A 24,554-nucleotide genomic window follows, 5' to 3' on the forward strand; every position below is an offset into this window, starting at 1 on the left:
GATCTATTTGGCCTTACAGCCTGAGTTTTAACCCAACATGGTCTTTTTTAAAAGTTTCTCACCAACAGTGTGGGTTGTTTTTTATAAAAGATGTAGTAAGCCCACTGTTTGTTTTTTGTTGTTGTTTTTTTTAACATCTTTATTGGAGTATAATTGCTTACAATGGTGTGTTAGTTTCTGCTTTATAAGCCCACTGTTTTTTGTACAGCCCTGTACAGAGGAGATGGAGCAGGATGGTTGAGAGTCCAGGCTCCAGGGTCAGATTTGGTTCAGTTTCTGCCTTTGTCACCTGCTAGCTGTGTGACCACTTCATCTTAAAATGGCAGTGATACTGGTGTCTGTTTCCTTGAGTTACTATGAGCATTTCATAATATGTGTGCAGTGATTATAATGCTATGTCATATTGCATCATCATTATTACTATTATTATTATTATCATTGTCATTATCATTGTTTTAGTTGTCTTGAGTCAAGGTGAGGTAAAGGACTTAGACAAAAAGAAGACCCAGATTCTAGGCTTTGCACCACTAGCTTTGTGGCTTAAGGCCAATCACTTAATCTTCCTTAACTTCGGGTTCTTCTTCTGTAAGATGGTGACAGTGCCTGCCCTGCCCACTGTTGCTAGATCCTGAGATAAATAATGTATGAGAAAGCACTTTGCAGTGTGAACTGTTACAAAACCACAGATGATTAGAACTATTAGTCTGCTCTCTACATAGATTCTTACAAATACTACCTAAGGGAAATACCCTAGCTTCTTAATTTTTAAATTGGAATTATTTATTGATCAGTAATCGATTGTGTTTTGTATGCCTTCTGTTCTGTTTGTTTTTTTTTTAAACATCTTTATTGAAGTATAATTGCCTTACAATGGTGTGTTAGCTTCTGCTTTATAACAAAGTGAATCAGTTATACATATACAATATGTTCCCATTTCTCTTCCCTCTTGCATCTCCCTCCCTCCCACCCTCCCCATCCCACCCCACCCCTCTAGGTGGTCACAAAGCACCGAGCTGATCTCCCTGTGCTATGCGGCTGCTTCCATGCCTTCTGTTTTTAAAACTTCATTTGTTGTTAAGATTTAGAAAAGCCATTGATCGTGCCCTTTACGTTTCCTTGCAGGATGAAACTGTAACAATAGAAACCGTCTTTCCATTTGACGTTGCGGTTAAATTTGTTTCTACAAAGGTACGTTCCTGGGAAGCAGACTGGAAATCATTTAGGTTGTAGACATGAACAGAAAAAAGAAAATGGATTAACTTACTTCCTGACAGACCTTTGTCTCCATCCGTGACAGTTTGAGCACCTGGAAAGGGTTTATGCCGACATCCCCTTCCTGCTGATGACGGACCTGTTGAGTGCCTCCCCCTGGGCCCTCACCATCGTCTCCAGTGAGCTGCAGCTTGCTCCTTCCATGGCGCCCGTGGACCAGCTGGAGTCCCAGGTGGACGGCGGTGAGGGCGCGGATCATCCCCCTTGACTAGCAGAAGGCAGTAGAGTGTGTGCGTGTGTAGGAGTTAGCTTTTTGCTAAGGAAGGGAAGTTGAGAGTTATACTCACAAGAAGCAGCTGTATTCAGAATTAAGTTAGAATTAGCATCATTTACAATTTGCTTGAGTCTACCTTATTTTAAAAAAAGCCAGATTCCTGATACTGTAAGAAAGTGACTGAAAAATGTACTTGAAGATACAGTGCTTTTTCATATTTGGATTTCTTATAGATTGTTTTTTATAATTTTTAATTGATGTTTACTGTTGTTTATAATTTGAAATGGGAAAAGATGTTTACCAAAGAAACTTTGGAAAATACAGAAAAGCAGACGATAAGTTTTCTAAATTATCCAACTAAAAACGGTTTCTAGAGGTGATATTACCTTTCTGGTTCAGGGTACTTTGGGCTTCTGTATATTTCTCAAGCTGTTAGAGGGAATAAAAATTAGTTTGAATGTTAACCCAAGCAAAATTTTGCTCAACTAGATTATAAGGGCAAATATTGTGAGGGGAAAAAATCGTGATGTATTCTTAAGACCAAATACAAGTGAGTCATTTTATTTGCCCTGTTTATCTGTCTCCTTGAAAAAGTCATTTAACACCTCTGAGCCTTAGTTTGCAAGTCTCTATAAATACTGTATAATTGATAAGGTGCTCTTTTTTGTTATATTACTTGGATGTAAAGCTCTCTTTTTATAGATGAAATCACTACATGAGGATTATGAAGTCTCTTTCTTATAGTTGTCTTACAGACCACAGAGAGTGCCAGTGAATGCTTTTGCCTTCGTTGCCCATCTGTTGGAAATGTTGAAGGTGGAGTAGCAACTGGGCATTATATTATCTCCTGGAAGAGGTAAAATTGTATCAGCCCTACCTTTTCTTCATTATTTGTGTTATTCTAATACCTTTATTATGTGTCATTTATTTATTTATTTATTTTTAATAAATTTATTTATTTATATTTAGTTTTGGCTGTGTTGGGTCTTCGTTGCTGCACATGGGCTTTCTCTGGTTGCAGTGAGCGGGGGCTACTCTTCGTTGTGGCGCACGGGTTTCTCATTGCGGTGGCTTCTCTTGTTGCAGAGCACGGGCTCTAGGCACGCTGGCTTCAGTAGTTGCGGCACGTGGGGTCAGTAGTTGTGACTCGCGGGCTCTAGAGCACAGGCTCAGTAGTTGTGGCGCACGGGCTTAGTTGCTCCGCAGCATGTGGGACCTTCCTGGATCAGGGCTCGAACCTGTGTCCCCTGCATTGGCAGGTGGATTCTTAACCACTGCGCCACCAGGGAAGTCCTTGTCATTGTCATTTATAGTTGAGAGCTTCTGTCAGCCTGGAGAACAAACTAGAAGTCACATGCTGTCATTGACCTTTTGTCAAAAACACAAAGATTTAAAAGGATAAACTTTGGTTTTTGTTTGTTACAACTTGTGACCTATTACAGATGCAATTTTAGCCAAATTAATTCTGCCGATAGAACCAACCACTAAAAACATTAGGAGAAACTGCCCTTATTTACAGTCAATAGGATTGTTCGCATAGAAAACCCAAGGGGATCAACAAATTATTGGAATTATAAAGAGTCTCAGCAAGGTTGCTGGATATAACATCAACATACAAAAATCAGTTGGATTTCTGTATATCAGTAATAAACCTCTAGGGAAAATATTTTTTAAATAGGTGTCATTTACATAACAACAAAATGGTAAGATACATAGGAATACATCTAGTAGAAGATGTGCATTATCTTTATGGAGAAAATTATAAAAATTTAAATCATTAAAGGAAGACCTAAATAAATGGGAGAGATACAAAATAATCTCTGATAGGGTTTAGATAAGATTTAATATTGTAAATTGTTCTATAGATTCAATGCAGTGTCCTTCAGGATCTCAACAGCTTGTTTTGTTTTGTTTTTGTTTTTGTGGAACTTGACACTCTTGATTCTAAAATTTGTATGGAAAGGCAAAAAGGCAGTAATAGTCAAAATATTCCAGAAGAAGTACAACTAGGCAAGGGTACTTGCTCTTCCAGATGCTAAGACTTATTGTAAGTAGTCGTCACTATGGTATTGGCTCGGGGAGATGTAAGTAAACCAATGGAACAGAATAGAGAGTCTAGAAATAGTTCAACAGATCCACACATGGAAATTACATTTCACAGAGGTAGCATTATAGATCAGTAGGGGAAGGAGGAACGGCTTTATAACTGGTGGTAAACAGTTTGATATTGACTTGGGAAAAAATGGGGTATCTGCTGTACCACTGTATATAAAAATTCCACGTTTATTAAAGTTTAATTGTAAAAAGCAAAACTTTATTACTTTTAGTAGAAAAATAAGAGAATCATTTTATGACTTTGGCATAGGAAAGAATTTCTTTAAATAAGACCCTAAAAGTACAAGCCACTAAAATGGATACATTTGATTTCTTAAAATTGTTTCTCAGTTCGTTAGAAAACACCATGAAGAAAGTGAAAAGACAAAATACAAACTGGGGGAAGCCATTTGCAACATCTAAAGCTGACAAAGGATTCGAATTCAGATCATAAGAAAAACACAAGTCTCTTAACTGAGAGTTGAGAAAAATACTTGAGTAGGTAGTACAGTGAACAGAAGAAGCTGGATGGCCAGCAAACGTAGGGGGAGAGAAGGTCAGCCTTATAAGTTATCTGAGATTCAACTGTACTCCCACTACTTTGGAAAAATAAAAAGGTTAAACAGTGCAGAGTTTGTCAAGAGGAGGAGTATAAATTAGAACAATTGCTCTGGAAATATATTTGGCAGTACCAGGTAAAGCTGATGGCTGTACCCTGCAGTCCTAGAAAAGATTCAAACATACACGAAGGGGACATGTCTGGGAATGTTCATAGCAGCACTATTTATGATAGTAAAAAGTTAGAAAATAGATGTCCGCCAACAGGAAATTGGATAAATTGTGGCACATTCGTACAATGGAGTATTATATACCAGTGAAAATGAGGGAACCAGAGCTACACCTATCAGCCTATTAATACTAAATGAAACAAAGCAACTGCAGAATATGAACAAATTGCATATATATAGTATTAGAAAACATGTAAAACATTTGTTTCTTAGGGCTCTACATATAATTTGGAAAAGCATAAAGAAATACATAGGAATGCTAGAAGCCAGATTCAGGCGAGTAGTTACTTCTAGAGTGGAGGTTGGGGGGATGCAAGTGGGAAGGGGTACACGGGAAGATTCAGCTATGTTCTTATGTTCTCTTAGGCCAGGAGGTAGATGCATGATATTTCATGTGTTACTTTCTTGGCATGGCTCAATTATTTTGTAAGTCTTGAAACAGTAATTAAGATACTAAAAATGAGAAAGGAAAAATAGGTAATTTTATTTAAAAAAAACTAACTTGTCTCTCTTTCCCTCCCCCACCTCTTGAATTTACCATATTGATGTTTAGTTTAATTCACATGTTTGTAGGAATTAAAACAGCATTTTGAAGGCGCTGCTTAATTACTCTGCTGTGTTACTATAAAGACACGTATTTCTTAATGGTGAGAGGTTGGGTGTTTTTGCCTGTCAGTGGTTTGCACTATTGTAATAGTGTCAGCTGTTCCACCGCTACATACGTGCTCTTCCCACGATTGTCCTCGGCAGTCAGATAGATGCCAGCTGCCCCTGTAGTTCCCACCCTGACTGTACTACAGGGAAAAATATCTGACAGTCTCAGAACGTAACTCACTTTATCTCAGTAATGTTGGAATGCCACTGTGTCTACTGATAGTAAAATATTTTTAGTCTTCAGTTTCTCCTGTGCGCCCACAGTGCAGTTTCAGCAGGGCACGTCCAGTGGCCTGGTGCTCATCTGGAGATGGTCCTTGGTGTGAGAAGGTGTTTGTGGCATAATGTAAAGCACCGCACTGCTGCCGACATTGAGAACATTTTGCTACCAAAACACTGTGTTAAATGGTGTGCTCGTGGTGCAGTTGACTTACATTCTGACGCAACTCCTTACTTCATCACTGGGACCAAACAGCAGCCTGGAGTTATAACATTTGTTAATCAGAAATCCTCAAAACAAAAATGGGATTGTAAAAGCTCTTCACAAAACTCCTTCCATTAAGAAACTTTTAGAAAAGGGATAATTTGTATTTCCTTCGTAATTAGTTGGTGAATATACGTGTTCCCTGGTTTTGACTTATTAACTTCTCACGTGAAATGTGGATTTAAAAGGTACCCTTTTCTGCTGTAGGACTTCAGCCACGGACAACATCCCTGTCATCAGGACTGTCATCACTCTGCCACACGTGATTGTAGAAAATATCCCTCTCCATGTGAACGCAGGTAACGGCACTCACGTTTTATTTGATCCAAAAAATCCAATAAGAATATTTATTTTAGCTTCTAAGATTTTTTTAACTTTCTATTATGAAAAATGCCCACCATTTATAAAAGTAGATTGTGACCAGTCTTGTTTTATCTATACCTCTACACACTCCTATCCTCATTATTTTGAAGCAAATCCCAGATATTATATCATCTATAAAGATTTCAGTTATGCATCTTTAACATTACTGGCTATTTTTCTAAACATGATCGCAATACCATTATCATAACCTTAAAACTTAGCAATAATTTTGTAATATGATCAAATTCCAGTATTGAAATTTCCCTAGTTGACTCTGAATGTTCTTTAGTGTGTTTTAAGGTCTCTGCATTGCCGTTCATGGATGTCTAGACTTTTGAAACCTATAGGCAGGCAGACTCCCTCTCCCCCACGCCACCGCCACCTCCTCATCACCTCCTCTACCACCTCCACCTCCTCTCTCGCTTCCTTGATGTTCATTTGTTAACGAAACTCAGTGCCTACAGTCTGGATTTGCTGATTGCATTGTATCAGTTTTTTTAAGTGTTTCTCTGTCCCTATAAATTGGTAGTTAGATCTGTTGGCTTGATCAGATTCAGGTTAAAGTTTTTGGCAAGAATACATCACAGTTCCCATCAAGGGGCACATAATGTCTGTCATTCCATCTTGAGCCATTACTGATATTTAGGGAAATCTTTTGTAGATTTAAAAAATTATTCCTAAAATATAATTCAGCTCTTGGTAGCCAAGACCCCTATCTAAGTCAAATCAATTGTAGAAGGAGACTGATTCTTCTTAGTCTGTTTTATCATCACCCTGTGGCTTTTGTCCAATCAGAGAATTTTCTTATTTAGCAAGAGTGTGGTGCTATCATTAATTTAAATAATCCCATGTCTATAGAATGAGATTTATTTACAAAAAGAACCCATAAATGGTGAGCTTTTTTTTTTTTTTTTTTTTTTTTTAAACCAAGAGTTGTGTCGTCTTTCTCTGCAGATCTGCCATCATTCGGGCGTGTCAGAGAGTCGTTACCAGTCAAGTATCACCTCCAGAATAAGACTGACTTAGTTCAAGATGTGGAGATTTCTGTGGAGCCCAGTGATGCCTTCATGTTCTCAGGTCTTAAACAGGTACAGGTCATATCTCTTTGGGTTGTTTATGAAGACACAAAAGTGTGGCCAGGAAGTGGAAAACTGTACATTTTGTGTTTACAAATGAATTGATAAGGCTGACTGTGGTCCCTGTTGTTTTGATAGTAGTGAATCTTCAGTCACTTTTGAAGGTTAATTACAACTTGCTATAGAACTGGGTTAAATGGGCAACCCTTTTTGCTTTGAGATCACACATATAGGTTCTTTCTCCGTATAAAACAAGAGTTCACAAATTCTTGGACTACATTAGAATTCCTGAAAATTTTAAAATATCCCTTTTGTTACTAATGAGTTTGTGTGTGTGTGTGTCTCTTAATTTGAGGCCTTGAGGCATGACTACACAGATCGAAGCTTAATTCTCTTCTGACCTGTCAGTACAGTTTTTAAGAGATTTTGATCGTGCATAGAATTTACTTATCTTTGTTTCGTGTAGGCACAATTTTGTATCTATACATAAAAATAAGTGATTCAGATGTTTTGATTCATCTATTCAAATCAGGGGTAGAAAAGTTCATCAGATTTTTGGGTGGGACATACACTCTCAGGCAAAACCATGTTGCAGTGAGAATACTGTCCTCCTCTTCAAAGTGGCAACAGAGGGGAGCTCCCTGATGGCCTAGTGGTTAGGATTCTGGGCTTTCTGCCAGGGCCCGGGCTCAATCCCTGGTCAGGGAACTGAGGTCCCGCCAGCTGTGTGGTGCGGCCAAAACAAAAACAAAAACAAAACAAAACAAAGAGTGGCAACAGGGACCCACCTCAGTGGTCAGTAAGTGCTTTTTATTAACAAGGATGTAATTAGAGCACAAACGTGTCACAGCACCTAGCAGCACCCACCCTGACTCACCAGCCACGCCGCGGCTGGGCACGCACGTGCTGAGTGCTGCGATTGCTGTTAAATGAAAGTAGAATTACACATGAAGTACACTGTAAATCTGTACAGTAATTTAAATGTATAGTATATACCAAATATAATATTAGCTGTAATATGGTGGTTACACACACACATGTATTATCTCTGACGCAACACGTACCTACCTATATGTACTCATTTGCAAACGAGTAAGCTTTTCTTGATTGTTTTGATCTCTTTAACATATTGACTTAAAAATAATTAGATAATGTAAGATACCAAAAATCTTAACCTGTTGGTGTTCTTTCCTAAAGTACAAACATCTTTTCTTCCCCTGAAGTTACTTACCTTACCTCAAAGGTAGAGTCCCTAACACAAAACACAGGAAACAATGTGTTTGTCTCATGTTGACATAATGTTTACAAAGGTGCTTTTCTGCACGTTCTCCCGTAGCGCCCTGTGCCTGTAAAGCCTGCCTGGTCTAAGACACAGGAAATACTCATCCACCCTGCGGTCCCATTGTTAAGCAGCTACAGGTTGCCTTTTAGATGTTGGTAGACACTGAGAAATCATGCACATGTTTTTATTATGTTTGTTACCTGCATGATCCTGACCTCATTAATTCAGCTGTATATTTTGGTATCTGTCTGGAAGAAGGGATAGGAGAGGGTGTGAATATTTCACCAGAAAGATTTAGGTGTCCTGTCATTTGCTCGTAATCTACGGGTAACATCATGTAGATGTTGCAAGTGTATTTGATATCTATATTTGATCATCTTTCTCTATAACTTTTGTGATTTAGATTCGATTACGTATCCTCCCTGGCACCGAACAGGAAATGTTATATAATTTCTACCCTCTGATGGCCGGGTACCAGCAGCTGCCATCTCTCAACATCAACTTGCTCAGGTTTCCCAACTTCACGAATCAACTGCTCAGGCGTTTTATACCCACCAGTATTTTTGTAAAGGTGAGGCTTAAACATTTTCTGCTTTTTAAATTCACTGTCTTGAAAACAAACAAAAGAAGATGTTTTTTCATGTAAACTTCACTAAGTATTTTGAGACTAACAGGATAGGGCTTTGACTGTTACTATATAAATTTGGAACTATTGCTATTCATTTCTATAAAGTTATTATTTTATAGATTTTTTTTAGATTTCTATTTTATAGATTTTTTTTAGATCTAATTTCAAAGATTTTTATTCCCTTGGGTAAAGATTTATCTTTATGGCATCCTTAAACATGGTTTTTCTTTGGCGTTTAGTAAAGTATATTTCTATTTTTGTTTTTCTTTTTTTTATTTCTTTATTTTAATTTTTTGTTTACTTTTTAAAAGTATGTTTTAAAATTGTAGTTAATTTGTAACTATTTTTTAATCAAAATGGATTAACTTTCTGAATACAGTCCCTGAACTTTTCTGATTCTAACTGTGTAATACTACTGGATTTGGGTATTTTCTGAAAATGATCACCAGTCAGAAACTATACTCTGGTTTAATGTTTTGATTTTTTAACAGTGGTACGATTTCCAGGTTCCTGCAGTAGAGGACTCTGTAGGATTGTCGTCACTTTGCCTCGGGTTAAGCCACTCTTGATGCCTAAATTAAGGCTGTTTCTCCAGATAGTTCTGGTTTCCCTTGGTAACCAGAGATACATGAACATATATGAATCCTGTGTGTTCTCTTTTTTATTGTTGTTGTTGTGGTGGTTTTTTTTTAATAATTGACAGAGGATCACACTCTTTTTTTCTTTTTTCTTTTTAATTTATTTATTTATTTATTTTTGGCTGCATTGGGTCTTTGCCGCCGTGCGTGGGCTTTCTCTAGTTGTGGCCAGCGGGGGCTACTCTTCATTGCAGTGCGCGGGCTTCTCACTGCGGTGGCTTCTCTTGTTGTGGAGCATGGGCTCTAGGCATGTGGGCTTCAGTAGTTGTGGCATGCGGGCTCAGTAGTTGTGGCTCGCAGGCTCTAGAGTGCAGGCTCCGTAGTTGTGGTACATGGGCTTAGTTGCTCTGTGCATGTGGGATCTTCCCGGACCAGGGCTCAAACCCGTGTCCCCCTGCATTGGCAGGTGGGTTCTTAACCACAGTGCCACCAGGGAAGTCCCTTGTGTGTTCTCTTTTTATTTTAAGTTTATACCCCCTTTCTGGATGACAAGTTACAATTTCCTTTTTTGTATCTGTCAGGCTTTGGGGAAGCCTTGTTTATATAATCTGGGATTTGGTAAATTATAAGTTAGCCTGTGTTCATGTATCCGTCATAGTCTTCCCACCTGTTACCTTTCCAGACTTACACAGTTTTGTTTTGTTTTTTTTTTTTTGCATCTGCACAGAAATCATTTTTATTCACCCTCTAAGCTCCTATTCTATGCCATACTTTTACTTTTTTTATTTTTATTTTTTTAACATCTTTATTGGAGTATAATTGCTTTACAATGGTGTGTTAGTTTCTGCTTTACAACAAAGTGAATCGGCTATACATATACATATATCCCCATATCTCCTCCCTCTTGTGTCTGCCTCCCGCCCTCCGTATCCCACCCCTCTAGGTGGTCACAAAGCACCGAGCTGATCTCCCTGTGCTATGCGGCTGCTTCCCACTAGCTATCTGTTTTACATTTGGTAGTGTATATATGTCCATGCCACTCTCTCACTTCGTCCCAGCTTACCCTTCCCCCTCCCTGTGTCCTCAAGTCCGTTCTCTACGTCTGCGTCTTTATTCCTGTCCTGCCCCTAGGTTCTTCAGAACCTTTTTTTTTAGATTCCATATATATGTGTTAGCATACGGTATTCGTTTTTCTCTTTCTGAATTACTTCACTCTGTATGACAGACTCTAGGTCCATCCACCTCACTACAAATAACTCAGTTTCGTTTCTGTTTATGGCTGAGTAATATTCCATTGTATATATGTGCCACATCTTCTTTATCCATTCATCTGTCGATGGACACTTAGGTTGCTTCTATGTCCTGGCTATTGTAAACAGAGCTGCAATGAACATTGTGGTACATGACTCTTTTTGAATTATGGTTTTCTCTGGGTATATGCCTAGGAGTGGGATTGCTGGGTCGTATGGTAGTTCTATTTTTAGTTTTTTAAGGAACTTCCGTACTGTTCTCCATAGTGGCTGTATCAATTTACATTCCCACCAAGAGTGCAAAAGGGTTCCCTTTTATACCATACTTTTAAATTATTGTTTTTTAAATCTCATAATTTTGGATCTCCTGTGTTTAAACAGTGGCCTTTTTGTTCTTTTAAGACTTTATCTTTTTTAGAGCAGTTTCAGGTTCACAGCAAAATTGAGAGGAAGGTACAGAGATTTCCCATATACTGCCCGCCTGCACACAACAGTGGCTTTCTTAACATTTCCACCTCGTCACACTCTAAAGCCATTTCCCTTGCTCTTCCTCACTGTCACGTCTGAGGTTACCCTGCAGGGGAAAAGTCATGACTGGGTTGGGGAGCAGCGGTGGGATGGGTGGTCTCTGATGTCCTTTTAGCTGTTTGACCCTGCGAAGTTTGCTCTTCCTAAACTCAGAAGTATGGCTTTCATCAGCGTGAAAGTATTTATCGATGTACAGACCCGATCCTATTCTAGCCGAACAAACAGAGCTTGTTTGAGATGTGAGAGTTGATCATGTTGAGGAAGCAGCATTTTGTTCCCATCAATTAATCTCTGAAGCGCTCAGAACACCAAAACTAATCCCAGATAAGTGTAGTTCCGTCTTCTGATTTTTTTTCACAGTAAACCTCTTCAAGGTGGTGTTTAAGTCCATAAGGAAAGGTTCGAGAAAAATAAACATTCATAAGTTGTAACCTAATCAGCACGCCCTTTTCTAACTGCCATGATCTTTTCTCTAAATTTAAGAACCATCTTCTAGTAACTTGACAGCTGCTAAAAACATTGACTGGCTTATTCAGAGCCAGCTCCTTTATCATCTGGGAAAACTCAATAATTAAAATTGTTTTACCTGTCACTCTAAGGGCAGTGAATGAGGATTACCCTTTTTCCACTTCATGAACAATCACTGACTAAAATTTTACATCCCGTCATACCTTTATTAAACTTTAGACCTGTGCTATTCCAGTATGGTAGCCACGAGCACATGTGCCTATTGAGATTAAAATTAATTAAAACTTAATTTAAAGTTTAGTTACCAGTTGCACTAGCCACATCTCAAGCGCTCGGTAGGCATGCAACTAGCAGCACTGATGTGGATCGTCTCCATCCTCACGGAGAGTTTTGTTGGACAGTGCCGCCCTAGAACAAGCTTGGATCCATATTTTTCTTCCTTTGCAAAATAGATTTGTTTTCTTATCGCATGATAAGAACACGAATTTATTGTTCTCTGTCCCTGTTTGTAAAGCTGTGTTTGGTAAGGATTTGACCTGGTGGAGCCATTTATTCTGTTTCTAAAACTAAATGTCCTCCATGAGTCCTAAAAATTACATGAAGTATGAAAGACCAGCAGCCTAGTCTTTCGTTCATCCCATTCAGATGCCTAACTCACACATGCACACATGCTACGTACGTACATAAAGCTGCCCAGCAACAGATCAGAGCCGGAGCGCCCCCTTCACTGCTCCAGGGAACCCACAGGAATCAGCTGCTTGAAACACAGCAGTGGGCTTGTGGTGCTGAGGTTGTAATGCTAATCTACTTCATGTCCCAAACACCGTCTCTCATGCTTTTCCCACGAAGGTCTGCTAACGTACATCAGTGAAGCAGTCATTTGCAAGAATTTCATTCTTTTAGCTACTCGATGACTCTCGGGGGTGTTGCTGACCTGTCAGAAATTTTCCACCTAAAAACAGTCATGACACCTTTTAATCACTCTTAGCGTTTCTTCTTCTGATGTGATGTTTTGAATTGTTTGAATCAGTGAACTTCGAGAAAGGGAAATTTTCTTTTTATCTGCTGCTTCAATCCTTGCCATCTTCGTTGTTAATACCCTAGAGTTCACTGTGAATCACTTTTTCTCAGACAGGAGATTGGGAAACCTTGAATCCCAAAGAGCTTGCTGTTAGCTCAGGTTTGTGGCCTGCTTAAAGCTCGGGACACAGGCTGAGCAAGGGAGAGAGGGTAAAGCTTTACCGCTCGAGCAGGAATGGTGGCCAGGTTCCCTTTCACACGCGGCACCTTGATAGATTGGTGGTAGCTGCTAGAACACCAGGTTAAGAGGAAAGTAGTGACGAGGTGGACTCCGCGGGCGGGTGGGATCAGCTGGTGGCGTCTGCTGGGCACGGAGGGAGCGGGCAGCGTGGAGCCCGCGCGGTCACCGTCCCCAGGCTCACGTGAAGAACGAGGGTGCGGGGAGGGGAGGAAAGCGACACATTTTGTTTGGATACTTGCACACGTCTCTTCTGTTTTCGTGAAACAGTTCCAAGAACTTCAAAATCTCTTCAATTAATAGCGCTACTGTTGTCATTCTGTAAACCCGTCTTGTTTTCCACTCGGCAGCCCCAGGGCCGACTCACGGACGACGCCTCCATCGCTGCCGCGTGATGTTCAGGACGGGCCTCGGCTGTTCTTACGGAGACGCTGGACAGAACTGTATAAGTTTTTCATGGTGAACTGTAGCTTGATCATGGTACAAGTTAATCTTTGCCGGTTTTTAATGGATGTTATACCAACTCTTCAGAGGAACTCATGCTTAAAATGTTAGGAAAATCTATCCTCTCTTATAGTTTCACTAATAAATATTTGAAATCTGTCAGTGTGACGTGAAAGGATGTCAGTCCTTTGTTACTGTTGAAAGTCATTTTATGGATAGTAACGTCTTCTCAAAGTAAGGGATTTGCACATGCAGTGGCCGAGGAAAGTTAAGCATCTGAAATATGACTGGACAAGGGGAACGCGCGCCAGTGTCTGCCCCAGGAAAGTTCTGAATCCCTGGGTGTCTCTTTCAGAGTTGGCTAAACCGGAGGTAAATCCATCCTCGTGAATCTAGTGTGTGCTCAGAATACATACACAGGAAGCGGAAAGCAGTCACGTGACTGATGCAGAAAACTTCCAGAAAGTTTTAAAGCAATTTAAGATGTCTAAAAAATATCTTTGCTTACCATCAAAACATGTCAACTAGGTTCAGCTTGCAGCCAAAAGGTGGATCATTTATGAAGCAGGTTTGTATTTTTAAGTATGTTAACAAGATCCTTACCTGTCAGTATCTGAACTGCGAGATTCTGATTCTAAGCATAATTCCCTAAACTAAAAGTTTTTGAGAAAGGTGCAAGGTCTCAATAAGAGCTTTTAGTTATGTTGTGCAATTTGAAAAGAACTATTTAAAACTTTTGAAAATTCATGTAAATAAAAATCATATTGTGAAAATCCTCTTTGTTAAAATATCTTAATTTAAAACTACCCCATTTCCCAGAGATTTTTATTATTTAAAAGTGTAGGAGTTTCAAAAAGGAAAAGAATAATGTAAATAAATATGTTCTCTTTCAGATATGCTTCTATGTATCTTTTATTTATTTTGCGCTTGTTTGAGTTCAGCTTCGTGGAACAGCTTTTTTTTTTTTTTTTTTTTTTAATCAATTTCCCCCCTCCTTTCCTTTTCCTTTTAATTTATTTATGTATTTATTTTTGGGTGTGTTGGGTCTTCGTTTCTGTGCGAGGGCTTTCTCCAGTTCCAGCGAGCGGGGTCCACTCTTCATCGCGGTGCGCGGGCCTCTCACTGTCGCGGCCTCTCTTGTTGCGGAGCACGGGCTCCAGACGCGCAGGCTCAGTAGTCGTGGCTCACGGGCCTAGCCGCTCTGCGGCATGTGGGATCTTCCCAGACCAGGGCTCGAACCCGTGTCCCCTGCATTGGCAGGCAGACTCTCAACCACTGCGCCACCAGGGAAGCCCGTGGAACAGCTTTTACTCAGAACACGGTTGCAGAGGTATGGTGGAGTGTGTAGGACGGGAAATAGGTCCGTGTTCTAGAGCCGGCGCTGCCCATCTTCGGGGAGACTGGGGCGGTGGCGGGCAGGGAGGACATGAATTCCCTGTTATCACAGCTTTACAGGCGGAGGCCACAGGAGTTTGTCGGATTGTCTAGGGCCAAATCCCAGCTCCAGTGACTTTGTTCATGTTGCCCTTTGTTTGTCTCTGTTCTTACCTGTAAGATGTGGACGATGATAATACTATCTCATAGACTCGGTATGAGAATGATAAAAATTAAATACACAAGAGGAACTGTAAACAAAAATTTCATGAGATAATACTTTCTATATGCGCTTATATTTTATATCCTACTCTGTTTTGTTAAAAGTACTCCTGGTTTAACCTGCTGAATTGATTTCATGACTCACTAAGGGGATGTAACCTGATGTCTGAAAAATCCAAAGGTCCGTCTCATGCCGTGCTTATGTAATAAAGGTCTCACGTGTTAACACCGCCATCGTCAAACACGAAGTACTAAGTGCGTGTCAGGACAGATGAATCATTGGCATCCACTTTAAAATTGTTAGCCTCGATGTCAGTGTGATTTGTGTGAGTGTAAATACACCACATAAACAGGTCTGTGCTTTCCCTCAATAGCGTAATCCTTTCTCAACCAGGAATTCTCCCATGTCGTTCATTTTACTGTGAATGTATTCTATTCACTTATTTTTAAATTGCAAGTCTTAGTTCAGAAATACATGAAATCATGATCTTCCTGGGTCCCAAAAACAAAACTGTCACACAATTGCAGGAGCTGTTGACTCACTGAGGTTACAAGTGTCCAGCAGGACCTCAGAGTCTTTCCCTTCCTGCCTCTGTGCACCGGCCACAATCATCTGTCCCTCATGAGAGGACCCTGTCTTCTGTCTTAGTACCGTGTTGCCATTTGATGCTCAGTATTACTCCTTACCAGTATTATGCGCCACTCAGGGGTATAAATTTTTATATAAAGCGTTTAAAATTTGGAATTTGGGGGAGCTATGGATTAACGTTTGACTCCTGATTCTTGATGGTAAGAGCTGGTGGATAATCAATGTTGCATGTTACCAAGAGGATGAGGATGGTATTGCCTTTGGCATAAAAATAATTTCCAATTTGCTTAATTTTATGTATCTGTGGTCCTAAAAGTGCAACTTCAACTCAGTTTTCCTCAGAAAGCCTTAGATTCTTTATCCTTGAATTCTTCTTTTTATTAAGAGGCTTTCCAGAGCATGGCTCTTACATTGAATTTTTAAAAAAGTCTTCACATTACTTGAAAAAAAAAGATTCTTTTTTTTTTTTTTTAACTAATTAATTTATTTATTTTTGGCTGTGTTGGGTCTTCGTTTCCGTGCGAGGGCTTTCTCTAGTTGCGGCGAGCGGGGGCCACTCTTCATCACGGTGCACGGGCCTCTCACTGTCGCGGCCTCTCTTGTTGCAGAGCACAGGCTCCAGACACGCAGGCTCAGTAGTTGTGGCTCACGGGCCCAGTTGCTCCGCGGCATGTGGGATCTTCCCAGACCAGGGCTCGAACCCGTGTGCCCTGCATTGGCAGGCGGATTCTCAACCACTGCGCCACCAGGGAAGCCCAAAAAAAAAAAAAGATTCTTTACGTTCATTTTCATTCAGTCATTTCTTTCATGGTCCATTAGTAACTCCACCCAGAATATTAAAAGCCTCTCTCGATACTGTTCTTAACAATAGGTGTTAAGAAATCTGAGCTGTAGGGCTTCCCTGGTGGCACAGTGGTTAAGAATCCACCTGGCAGTTGGAGCCTTTGGTGTGGGACCAAGCTTTGCTCCTTTCCAGTTGCCAGGGCCATGGGAGGGAAGTCATGGCCCGTTACCCCTGCTCTCTCCTTTGTGCCGGCACAAATGCCATGCCACGGCCTTGGCACCGGGGCTGCAAGGGATTGGGTTTGGTGCCCTAATGGGGCCCATGGCTTCAGGACAGGAGTCCCCACCCTCAGAAGCGGGAGTGAGACAGGTGGGCTATAAAATGTCAGCAGAGGCAGTAACACGCGGTGGTTAACGCTGATCGTCCAGACCCCAGACTTCCTGGTTTTTCATCTTGCCTCTCATTCACTCCGTGAACGCGGACTGTTTATTTAACCTTCCCCCTGTAAAGCAAGGATGCAGATATCCACAGCACTGTGTTAGTTATCTATTGCTGAAGAGCAATGCTACTTACACGCACAGTGGCTTGAAACAACACATATTTATTGTCTGCAGTTTCCCTGGGTCAGGAATCCAGGCACAGCTCAGCCAGGTCCTCAGCAAGACTGAAGTCAAAGGGTCTGGCTGGGCTGAGGTCTCATCTGAGACTTGACTGGGGGAGGATCCACTCCCAAGCTCACCGAAGGTGTTAGCAAAATGTGTGACCTTCTGGTCGTACGACCAAGGGACTCATTTTCTTGTTGGCTGGTGACCAAAGGCCACTTGCTTTCTCAAAACCAGCCAGGGGGAGAGAGGCTCCAGCAAGGCAGGCACTATAATCACACACATGTTATCATGTTCTCTCTGCTGTATTCTAGTGAGTAAAAGCAAGTCCCAGGTCCCACCCACCACTCATTCAAAGGTATGGGTGGGGTGATTACACAAAGGTATGAACACAGAAGATGGGGATTGTGGGGTCACCTTTAGAGTCTGTCCACCACAGTGCCTCACAGGGTTATCGTGAGGAGGCAGTGAGTCAATACACATCAGGCTCTTAGAAGAGGACCCTTTCTCAGGAAGCACAGTGAGCTGGTTGTGGTGGAGGTGGTGTTGTTACCACCATCAGAAGAAGATGCCTCTGACTTGTACTTGCTCTTGGAAAGTCTGAACAGTCTTCAGGGAATCTGGGACGACAGGATTCAGTTTAAACAAACACCTGCAATAGTTAATAAGTGAAATAATTCCAATAACCACTCTCGTTTAATTTCATTTTCTTAGTTGGAGATTGCATGGCGAGTGGGAAATATGCAAGGTTTGGAGTTTGAAAATCAGTGAATTCATAGGCAGCTTTCTCTGGACTACACAAATGTTGGCTGTCATCTTCACTTCGTAAACTAGATTTTACAAATTATTGGTTTTTTTTTGTAATTACGAGGTTTAAATATTAAAGAAGTATGTAAGGTAGTATAATTGCCACTGTTTTGTTTTATTTATTTTTTTATTGAGGAGGTATAATTGGCATACAACATTATATTAGTTTTCAGGTGTACAACATAATGATACAATATTTGTATGTATTGCAAAATGATCACCACAATAAATCTAGTTAACATCCATCACTAAAAAAAAAAAGAAAAAAAAAAAAAAGAATCCGCCTGCCAATGCAGGGGACACGGGTTCGAGCCCTGGTCCGGGAAGATCCCACATGCCGTGGAGGAACTTACCCGTGCGCCACAACTACTGACCCTGCGCTCTAGAGCTTGTGAGCCACAACTACTGAAGCCCGTGTGCCTAGAGCCCGTGCTCCACAGCAAGAGAAGCCACCGCAATAAGAAGCCCACGCACCACAACAAAGAGTAGACCCCGTTCACAACTAGAGAAAGCCCGCACGTAGCAACAAAGACCCAACGCAGACAAAAAAAAAAAAAAAAAAAATTCTGAGCTGTGATTTCCACATTGGCATTGCAGTGAAAGAGGGGGTGCTTTCAAGGACAAAACAAGTGGAAAAGTTAAGCTTACTCTTGTAATGGGGAGGGTCTATGTAGTCCCAGCACACACCTTTCCTCTTGATCTAAAACCCCAGAAAAGTCACTAAAAGTGTCTCAACTCCTAGTGTAAAAAAATACTTGAGATGGGTTGTGTTATTTAATGGTTGAGTGAATAAATAGTAATGACTATAATTGTCAAGAAGCGGTTAGGTGCAGCATTAGTGATTAGAGATTGTTGAATGAACACATGATACCGAATAGAAATGTGCATTTTCTCTTGCTTGTGGATTTGTTCTGAAACATTTCTACCAAGGGCTCCTCAAGCCATCCTGTGGTGAGCCCCATCACCATCTTCCTTTTATTTTAGCCAACGATGCCATTCTCAGACACAGCTACTAAAGAACTGCATACAATTCACCAAATGAGTATGAAATCCCATGTTTTCATGCATGAGAAAAGAAATTTGTAGTTTAAGTATATTCAGGTTCTCTTCAAAGGTCAAATTTATGAGAAACCTTCCCTTCCACTCAATTTACTTGTGCCTGAGAACAAAAGAGAAAGTGATCACCGGGCCTTTTGTGTCTGCTTTCTGAAGCGTGTTTTACCAGAGGGGAACATGTAACCAAAGTCAACCCTGCCAGGCACACCTGCATTTCAGGTGACATATACCATGCAAGTGACAGGTCGAGCCATGTTTTAAATTCTGTTTTCTCCCCAGTCGTTGAGAGAATGCAAAACTCACAGCCATCTTGAAGTAGTTTTTCATTTATAGAATACACCTTTACCCAGAATGTATCAGCCTGCCTGGCATATGAGAACTGGCAAATAATATCTTTATTAGGTTGATCAGGATTTCTAAACCATGTATATTTCGCAAATGATAATTACTGATATTATTGAGGGCTACAGTGTGCCGGGCAACTTTGTTCTTACTAAAAGCCCACCATGGTGTAGGTACTGTTATTATCCCCATTTTAAAGATGTGGAAACTGAGGCACAGAGAAGTTAAGTAACTTGCCCAGTGTTCTGGTTATCACTGCAAAACAAATCATCCCAGTACTTGATGGCTTAACACAACAATTATTTTTTATGGTTTCAGTGGGTCAGGAATTCAGGAAGGGCTTGGCCGGGTAGTTCTGGTCTGCCGTCACTCAGGCAGTTGCTCATCTGACAGTAGCTGGAGTTAGGATAGTGGGGATTGTGAGAACGAGGGAGCTGAAGCAGCATGGGGCTAGCCAGGCATCTCTCCATTTAGTCTCAGGACCTTCCCATGTGGTCTTTGGGCTTCCTCACAGCATGGCGGTCTCAGGGTAGTTGGATGCTTTCATGGCAGCACAGAGCTCCAGTGTGGGTGGTCTGGCCAGCAAGGTGGAAGATGCATTGCCTTCTATGACCTGGCCTTGTATATCACATAACATCACTTCAACTATGGTCACAGGCCCATTCACATTTAAGAGGAGGGAATATAAACCCTACCTCCTGACGGGGAAATGGCCACATCCTAGAAGAACAGGGGGGGACAGGAGAGATCATTGCAGCCATCTTTGGAAAATACAGTCTGTCCTACCCAATGACACGGCAACTGGTGGAAGAGCTGGGATTCAATTCAAGGCACTCTGCCTGCAGAGCCCACGTGCTTAGCCACTATGCTACACAGCCACCACTCTAATGCTGCCAGTGTTTGCTCCTAAATAAATGAGTTTGGGCTAAATATGGATTTGATGACTGAGGCATTATGCATTCTGTGAATTAAGACCTGTTCTTGGGACTTCCCTGGTGGTCCAGTGGTTAAGACTTCATATTTCCAGTGCAGGCGACGTGGGTTTGATCCCTGGTCAGGGAACTAAGATCCCGCAAGCTGCGCGGCACGGCAAAAAAAAAAAAAAAAGAGGAAAAAAAGACCTTAAGTCTATGGCAATAAAGCTGTTGACCTTAATTACACGTTGAATTCCAAGTGTTTATCGAGCGCCTGCCATGGGCCAGTTTCTGTGCTGGTTGCTAAAGCATAAAGGAATCCTCTTCCTGAAGATCTGTGGTCCAGCAGGAGACACTGGCATGCAAGCACATTCTACTGCCATGCGATTACTGCAATAGAAGTGGGTACAAGACTGGTGAACTGATGGGATGTGTGGGAATTGCTTTAAAATGCTCCAGAAGACAAAAAACCAGGTTGGAGAGAAGTGGATGAAACCAGATTTTTTTTTTTTTAAAGATTTATTGATTGATTGATTGATTGATTGATTGCTATGTTGGGTCTTCGTTTCTGTGCGAGGGCTTTCTCCAGTTGCGGCAAGCGGGGGCCACTCTTCATCGCGGTGCGCGGGCCTCTCACTATCGCGGCCTCTCTTGCCGCGGAGCACAGGCTCCAGACGCGCAGGCTCAGTAATTGTGGCTCACGGGCCCAGTTGCTCCGCGGCATGTGGGATCTTCCCAGACCGGGGCTCGAACCCGTGTGCCCTGCATTGGCAGGCAGATTCTCAACCACTGCGCCACCAGGGAAGCCCCCAAAACCAGATTTTTAAAATGTTAATAATTGTTAAAAGTGGGTAAAGGGTGCCTGGGGGCTCTACTTTTGGATATGTCTGTAACTTTCCATGATAAAAATAAATAAAAGATACAAGGTAGAAAGGAACCCCAGTGGAGGTGATTTATAGGGATCAAGTGATGAAGCAGCAGACAGGCATGGCTTCCTCCAGAAGTGACCCTGGAGTTGTTTTCATGATCCTCATGAAATTGCTCTGTGTTTTTCTTGTATGGGAATGTGTTTCCATCATCCTTGAACAGATCCTGTTATGCGAGCTGGGTTTTGAGGGCACATAAAAGTTTGTAAAGTAAACATATCAGGGAAGAGCTTTGCAGGTGATGAAGGGGTGCTGGCTGGCGTCCACACCAGACAGCCCCCAGGCTCACCAAGCGTTCATAGAGTAGACAGACCTGTCCAGCGCTGAGTAAAGCTGGCTTTGCTTTTCCTACCCGATAGGTTCCTATTCAGTGATAAGAGAATTAGGGGAGGCCTGAAACTCACTTACAACTGAAACAATGCTTGCTGCTGTCAGCACCGCTGCTTCTGGAGGACAGGGCTTTTTCTGTTGGAATTCGAGGATTTTTGAACGAAGGGTGTCTTCTTGTTAGTTGTATAATGCTCGTTAGAGTATTGAAGAATTGTAGCTTGAGGAATCTTAGACCCTGGGTGATAATCAAAAACCACTGTCTCAGCAAAGGACTGAATCCCAAATGCCAAATTTAACAGGAAACAATAAGAAGCCCTACGTTCAAGATGTGTTTAAATACTGAATCGTTTAAACACAGGGTGGGAGGAGCTCTGTGATAGTTCATGCGTTTATCAGAGGTGTTAGTGCTTACCAGTTGCTTAGACTACATTTGCAATATTTTCTCTACTTCTAATCGCTACCCTTTATTTTATTTCATTTTTATAGTGAAAATTTTCAAACATACACAAAAGTAGAGACAATACCACACTTCCATGCTTGTACTCAGCTCTGTAGCCATTCATACTTTGCCATCTACCGTCTACATGATATTGCACCCACATCTATTCCCCTCTTACGTAATTTCACCCATAAATAAAAGGACTTTTTAAAAACATAACCACAATACCTTATTACATCTCATAATTACCTGTAATTCCTTAAAGGTTGCCTGATACACAATATATGTTCAATTTTCCCTGATTGACTAAGCAGTCTTTTTACAGTTGGTTTGTTTGAATCAGCATCCAAACAAGGTCCATCATTATATTTAATTATGTCTCAAGTCTGTTTTGAGTTTCATTTAATGTAGAACAGTCCCTTCCTCCTTTCTATCCCTTATCATTGACCTGTTGAAGACATGCAGTCAACGTCTTGTAAAATATTCCACATCCTGGTGTTGGCTGACTGCTTCCCCAGGGTGTCATTTGGCTTGTTTCTCTGTCCCCTGGATTTCCTGTGGACAGGGAGTTAGACTTCAAAGCTTGTCTGAGTCCCTTTCTGCCTGCCTCCCCCCTGCTTTTTTTCTGTAATAATATCTCATAGATGACATGCTACACATCCTATTGCCACACAGGTCTGATTGCCTCACTTTTAGTCATGCGAAGATGGATCAATGGGTTTAGAGAATGACAGCCTAATCCCTTTATTATAAGGTTCAGCTGAACATCCATCACTGGCAATTGTCTGAATCAGTTACTTAATTAGAAGTTGCAAAATGTAATTTTAATATACTGTCCTGCATTTATTGGCTGGCATTATGCTATATAGAAGCTTTTTTCCCCCTCATCTACTAGGTCCATTTAATTACCCTAAAATATAGTTCCTATAGGAAAGAGAGAATTTTTAATAACTTGATTCTTTCTCTTTATAATTTTCAGGATAATGAGTGGTAACTTCACTAACTCTCGTGTTATTCAAGAGCTTTGGTTTTCGTTTTGGTTTGTTGGTCCTCTCCTTTTCTCCCCTCTTCTTATGAAATAATCATGTAAATGAAAGGCTGGAGAACAGGGAGGTTGGTGTGATGGCCTTCTGACATCTTGGTGGCAGCTGTCACCTTCTCTAAAGGACACCCAGCACCCTCCATCTGGCTTCTTCCACACAGAGGGATCCTATGCCTGTACTCACCTGCTTAGAGCTTCTGCTTTGAAAAGTAAAGTTGACAAGGAATCTTCAGCTGTAAGGATAAGACCAACAAGAAAACTTCTACAAACTGGTGTCAGACATCCACTCCTGCAGACCTCTGCCAACCACACACTTCAAATCAATATTATAGATGGTCCAAGTGATTCCCTTGGGGAATTAGTGCAAGAGCCTGACATGAAGGAGTGATTAAATGATGTTTAATAAATGGATTTTATACGAATTCTTTGAAAACCGGTAATCACTGCATGATGGATCTTTCAACACAGACACAGATACTGTTAAAAAAAATTATTCAGGACACCTGTTAAAGACAGTTAGCCAGACTTATTCAAGAGGGGCCATTGCAATGCGGTTTTGCAGGGGAGAGAGATTGATTCAACTCCAACGCCGACAGAGACAAATGTGGATTTGTAGGCAAGGAGCAGGCAGGGGTCAGCGGATGGGAAATTACTGAGATGGGAATGGGATGGGAAAACCTAAGGGGTAAGGGGGCTCTTGCTAGACCAACTCAACAGAATTCTGGCTGAAGGCAGCCCAGGGTGGTCGGGTACCAAGGTGGGGATTTCCATGAAACTGATTTAGCAGGATTCTTGCCCAAACAGGATTCTCCAAGGACTGGGAGAGAAGCCCAGTTCGGGCCTGGTCGAGCAGAGGTGCTCAGAGGAGCCTGATTAAAGTCTGGTCAAAGGAGAGAGCATGTGTCCATACCCACCTACAACCATTAACCGCAATGTTTTATTTTGCAGGTTAATCATTCCTCCTCCTCTATCAGGTAGTAGAATGTTTACTGTTCTCAAAGTCAAGTGTGTCTGAGCGCGCTGGGCAAGCTGAACCTTTCAAGCGTTGCTTCCCCCTCCCTCACAGAAAACGAAAACCAGGGCTGCTCCCTTCCGAGGCTCGAGGCTCGGTGCATGAATAACTCCGGCTCACTACCCAGGACGACGTCGGATGACTGACTCCGGGTTCTGCGAAGCAGAAAGAAATTTCCAAAGTGGTTAGACAGGCTGGGTGACTTCAGGACAAGGAGCCTTTATGTTTTAAAATCGGAACCCAGCTGTGACGAGCAAGCGAAAAGGTTTTCTTGCACCTGCTGGAATGACCTGCAGAAACCCTGGCTGGGCGGGTGAGCACGGACTCTGCACGCACGCTCCCTGCCACGCATCCCCGCATCCCGGCATCCCCGCATCCCCGCATCCCCGCCTCCCCCGCGTCCCTGCATCCCCCCGGGCTCGAGCTGCATTCATGCGGGGACCCGGTTCCCGGCTGGAGCTGCAGCGGGCTGAGCCTGAAGGAGTTCACAGGCCCCCAGCGCCTCTGAGATGGACGTTCACCCCGCTGCGGTCACCCCTGGCTTAAACGTGGTGCAGCCACTTCCAGAAAGCGGGCAGGATGCCACGCTCAGAGAGGCCTGCACAGCGAGTTTCTAAAGCTAATGCAAAACGCCTTCTAAGGATTTTGCAAAGCCCACCTAGGAGGTGAACCGGTATCAGTTTTACCTCTTCTTTGCAGGTGGAATGATAGTCCAGAAAGACAGAGGATGTGTC

General features: G+C 41.8%; 1 protein-coding gene across 1 annotated transcript in view; it reads left to right on the top strand.

The window, feature by feature from the left end:
* TRAPPC11 (trafficking protein particle complex subunit 11) overlaps positions 1 to 14,125 on the top strand; it is a 40,501-nt gene extending 26,376 nt beyond the window's left edge. Inside the window, exons 24-30 of the mRNA XM_068532059.1 lie at positions 1,123 to 1,188; positions 1,298 to 1,454; positions 2,231 to 2,342; positions 5,714 to 5,805; positions 6,824 to 6,957; positions 8,631 to 8,798; positions 13,288 to 14,125. Coding sequence (XP_068388160.1) covers positions 1,123 to 1,188; positions 1,298 to 1,454; positions 2,231 to 2,342; positions 5,714 to 5,805; positions 6,824 to 6,957; positions 8,631 to 8,798; positions 13,288 to 13,332 — 774 coding nt within the window. The 3' untranslated portion in view covers positions 13,333 to 14,125. The remainder of the gene's footprint in view (positions 1 to 1,122; positions 1,189 to 1,297; positions 1,455 to 2,230; positions 2,343 to 5,713; positions 5,806 to 6,823; positions 6,958 to 8,630; positions 8,799 to 13,287) is intronic.
* Positions 14,126 to 24,554: the final 10,429 nt, after the last annotated feature.

This window comes from Eschrichtius robustus, chromosome 21, assembly GCF_028021215.1.
Source record: "Eschrichtius robustus isolate mEscRob2 chromosome 21, mEscRob2.pri, whole genome shotgun sequence".
NCBI classification, from domain to species: domain Eukaryota; kingdom Metazoa; phylum Chordata; class Mammalia; order Artiodactyla; family Eschrichtiidae; genus Eschrichtius; species Eschrichtius robustus.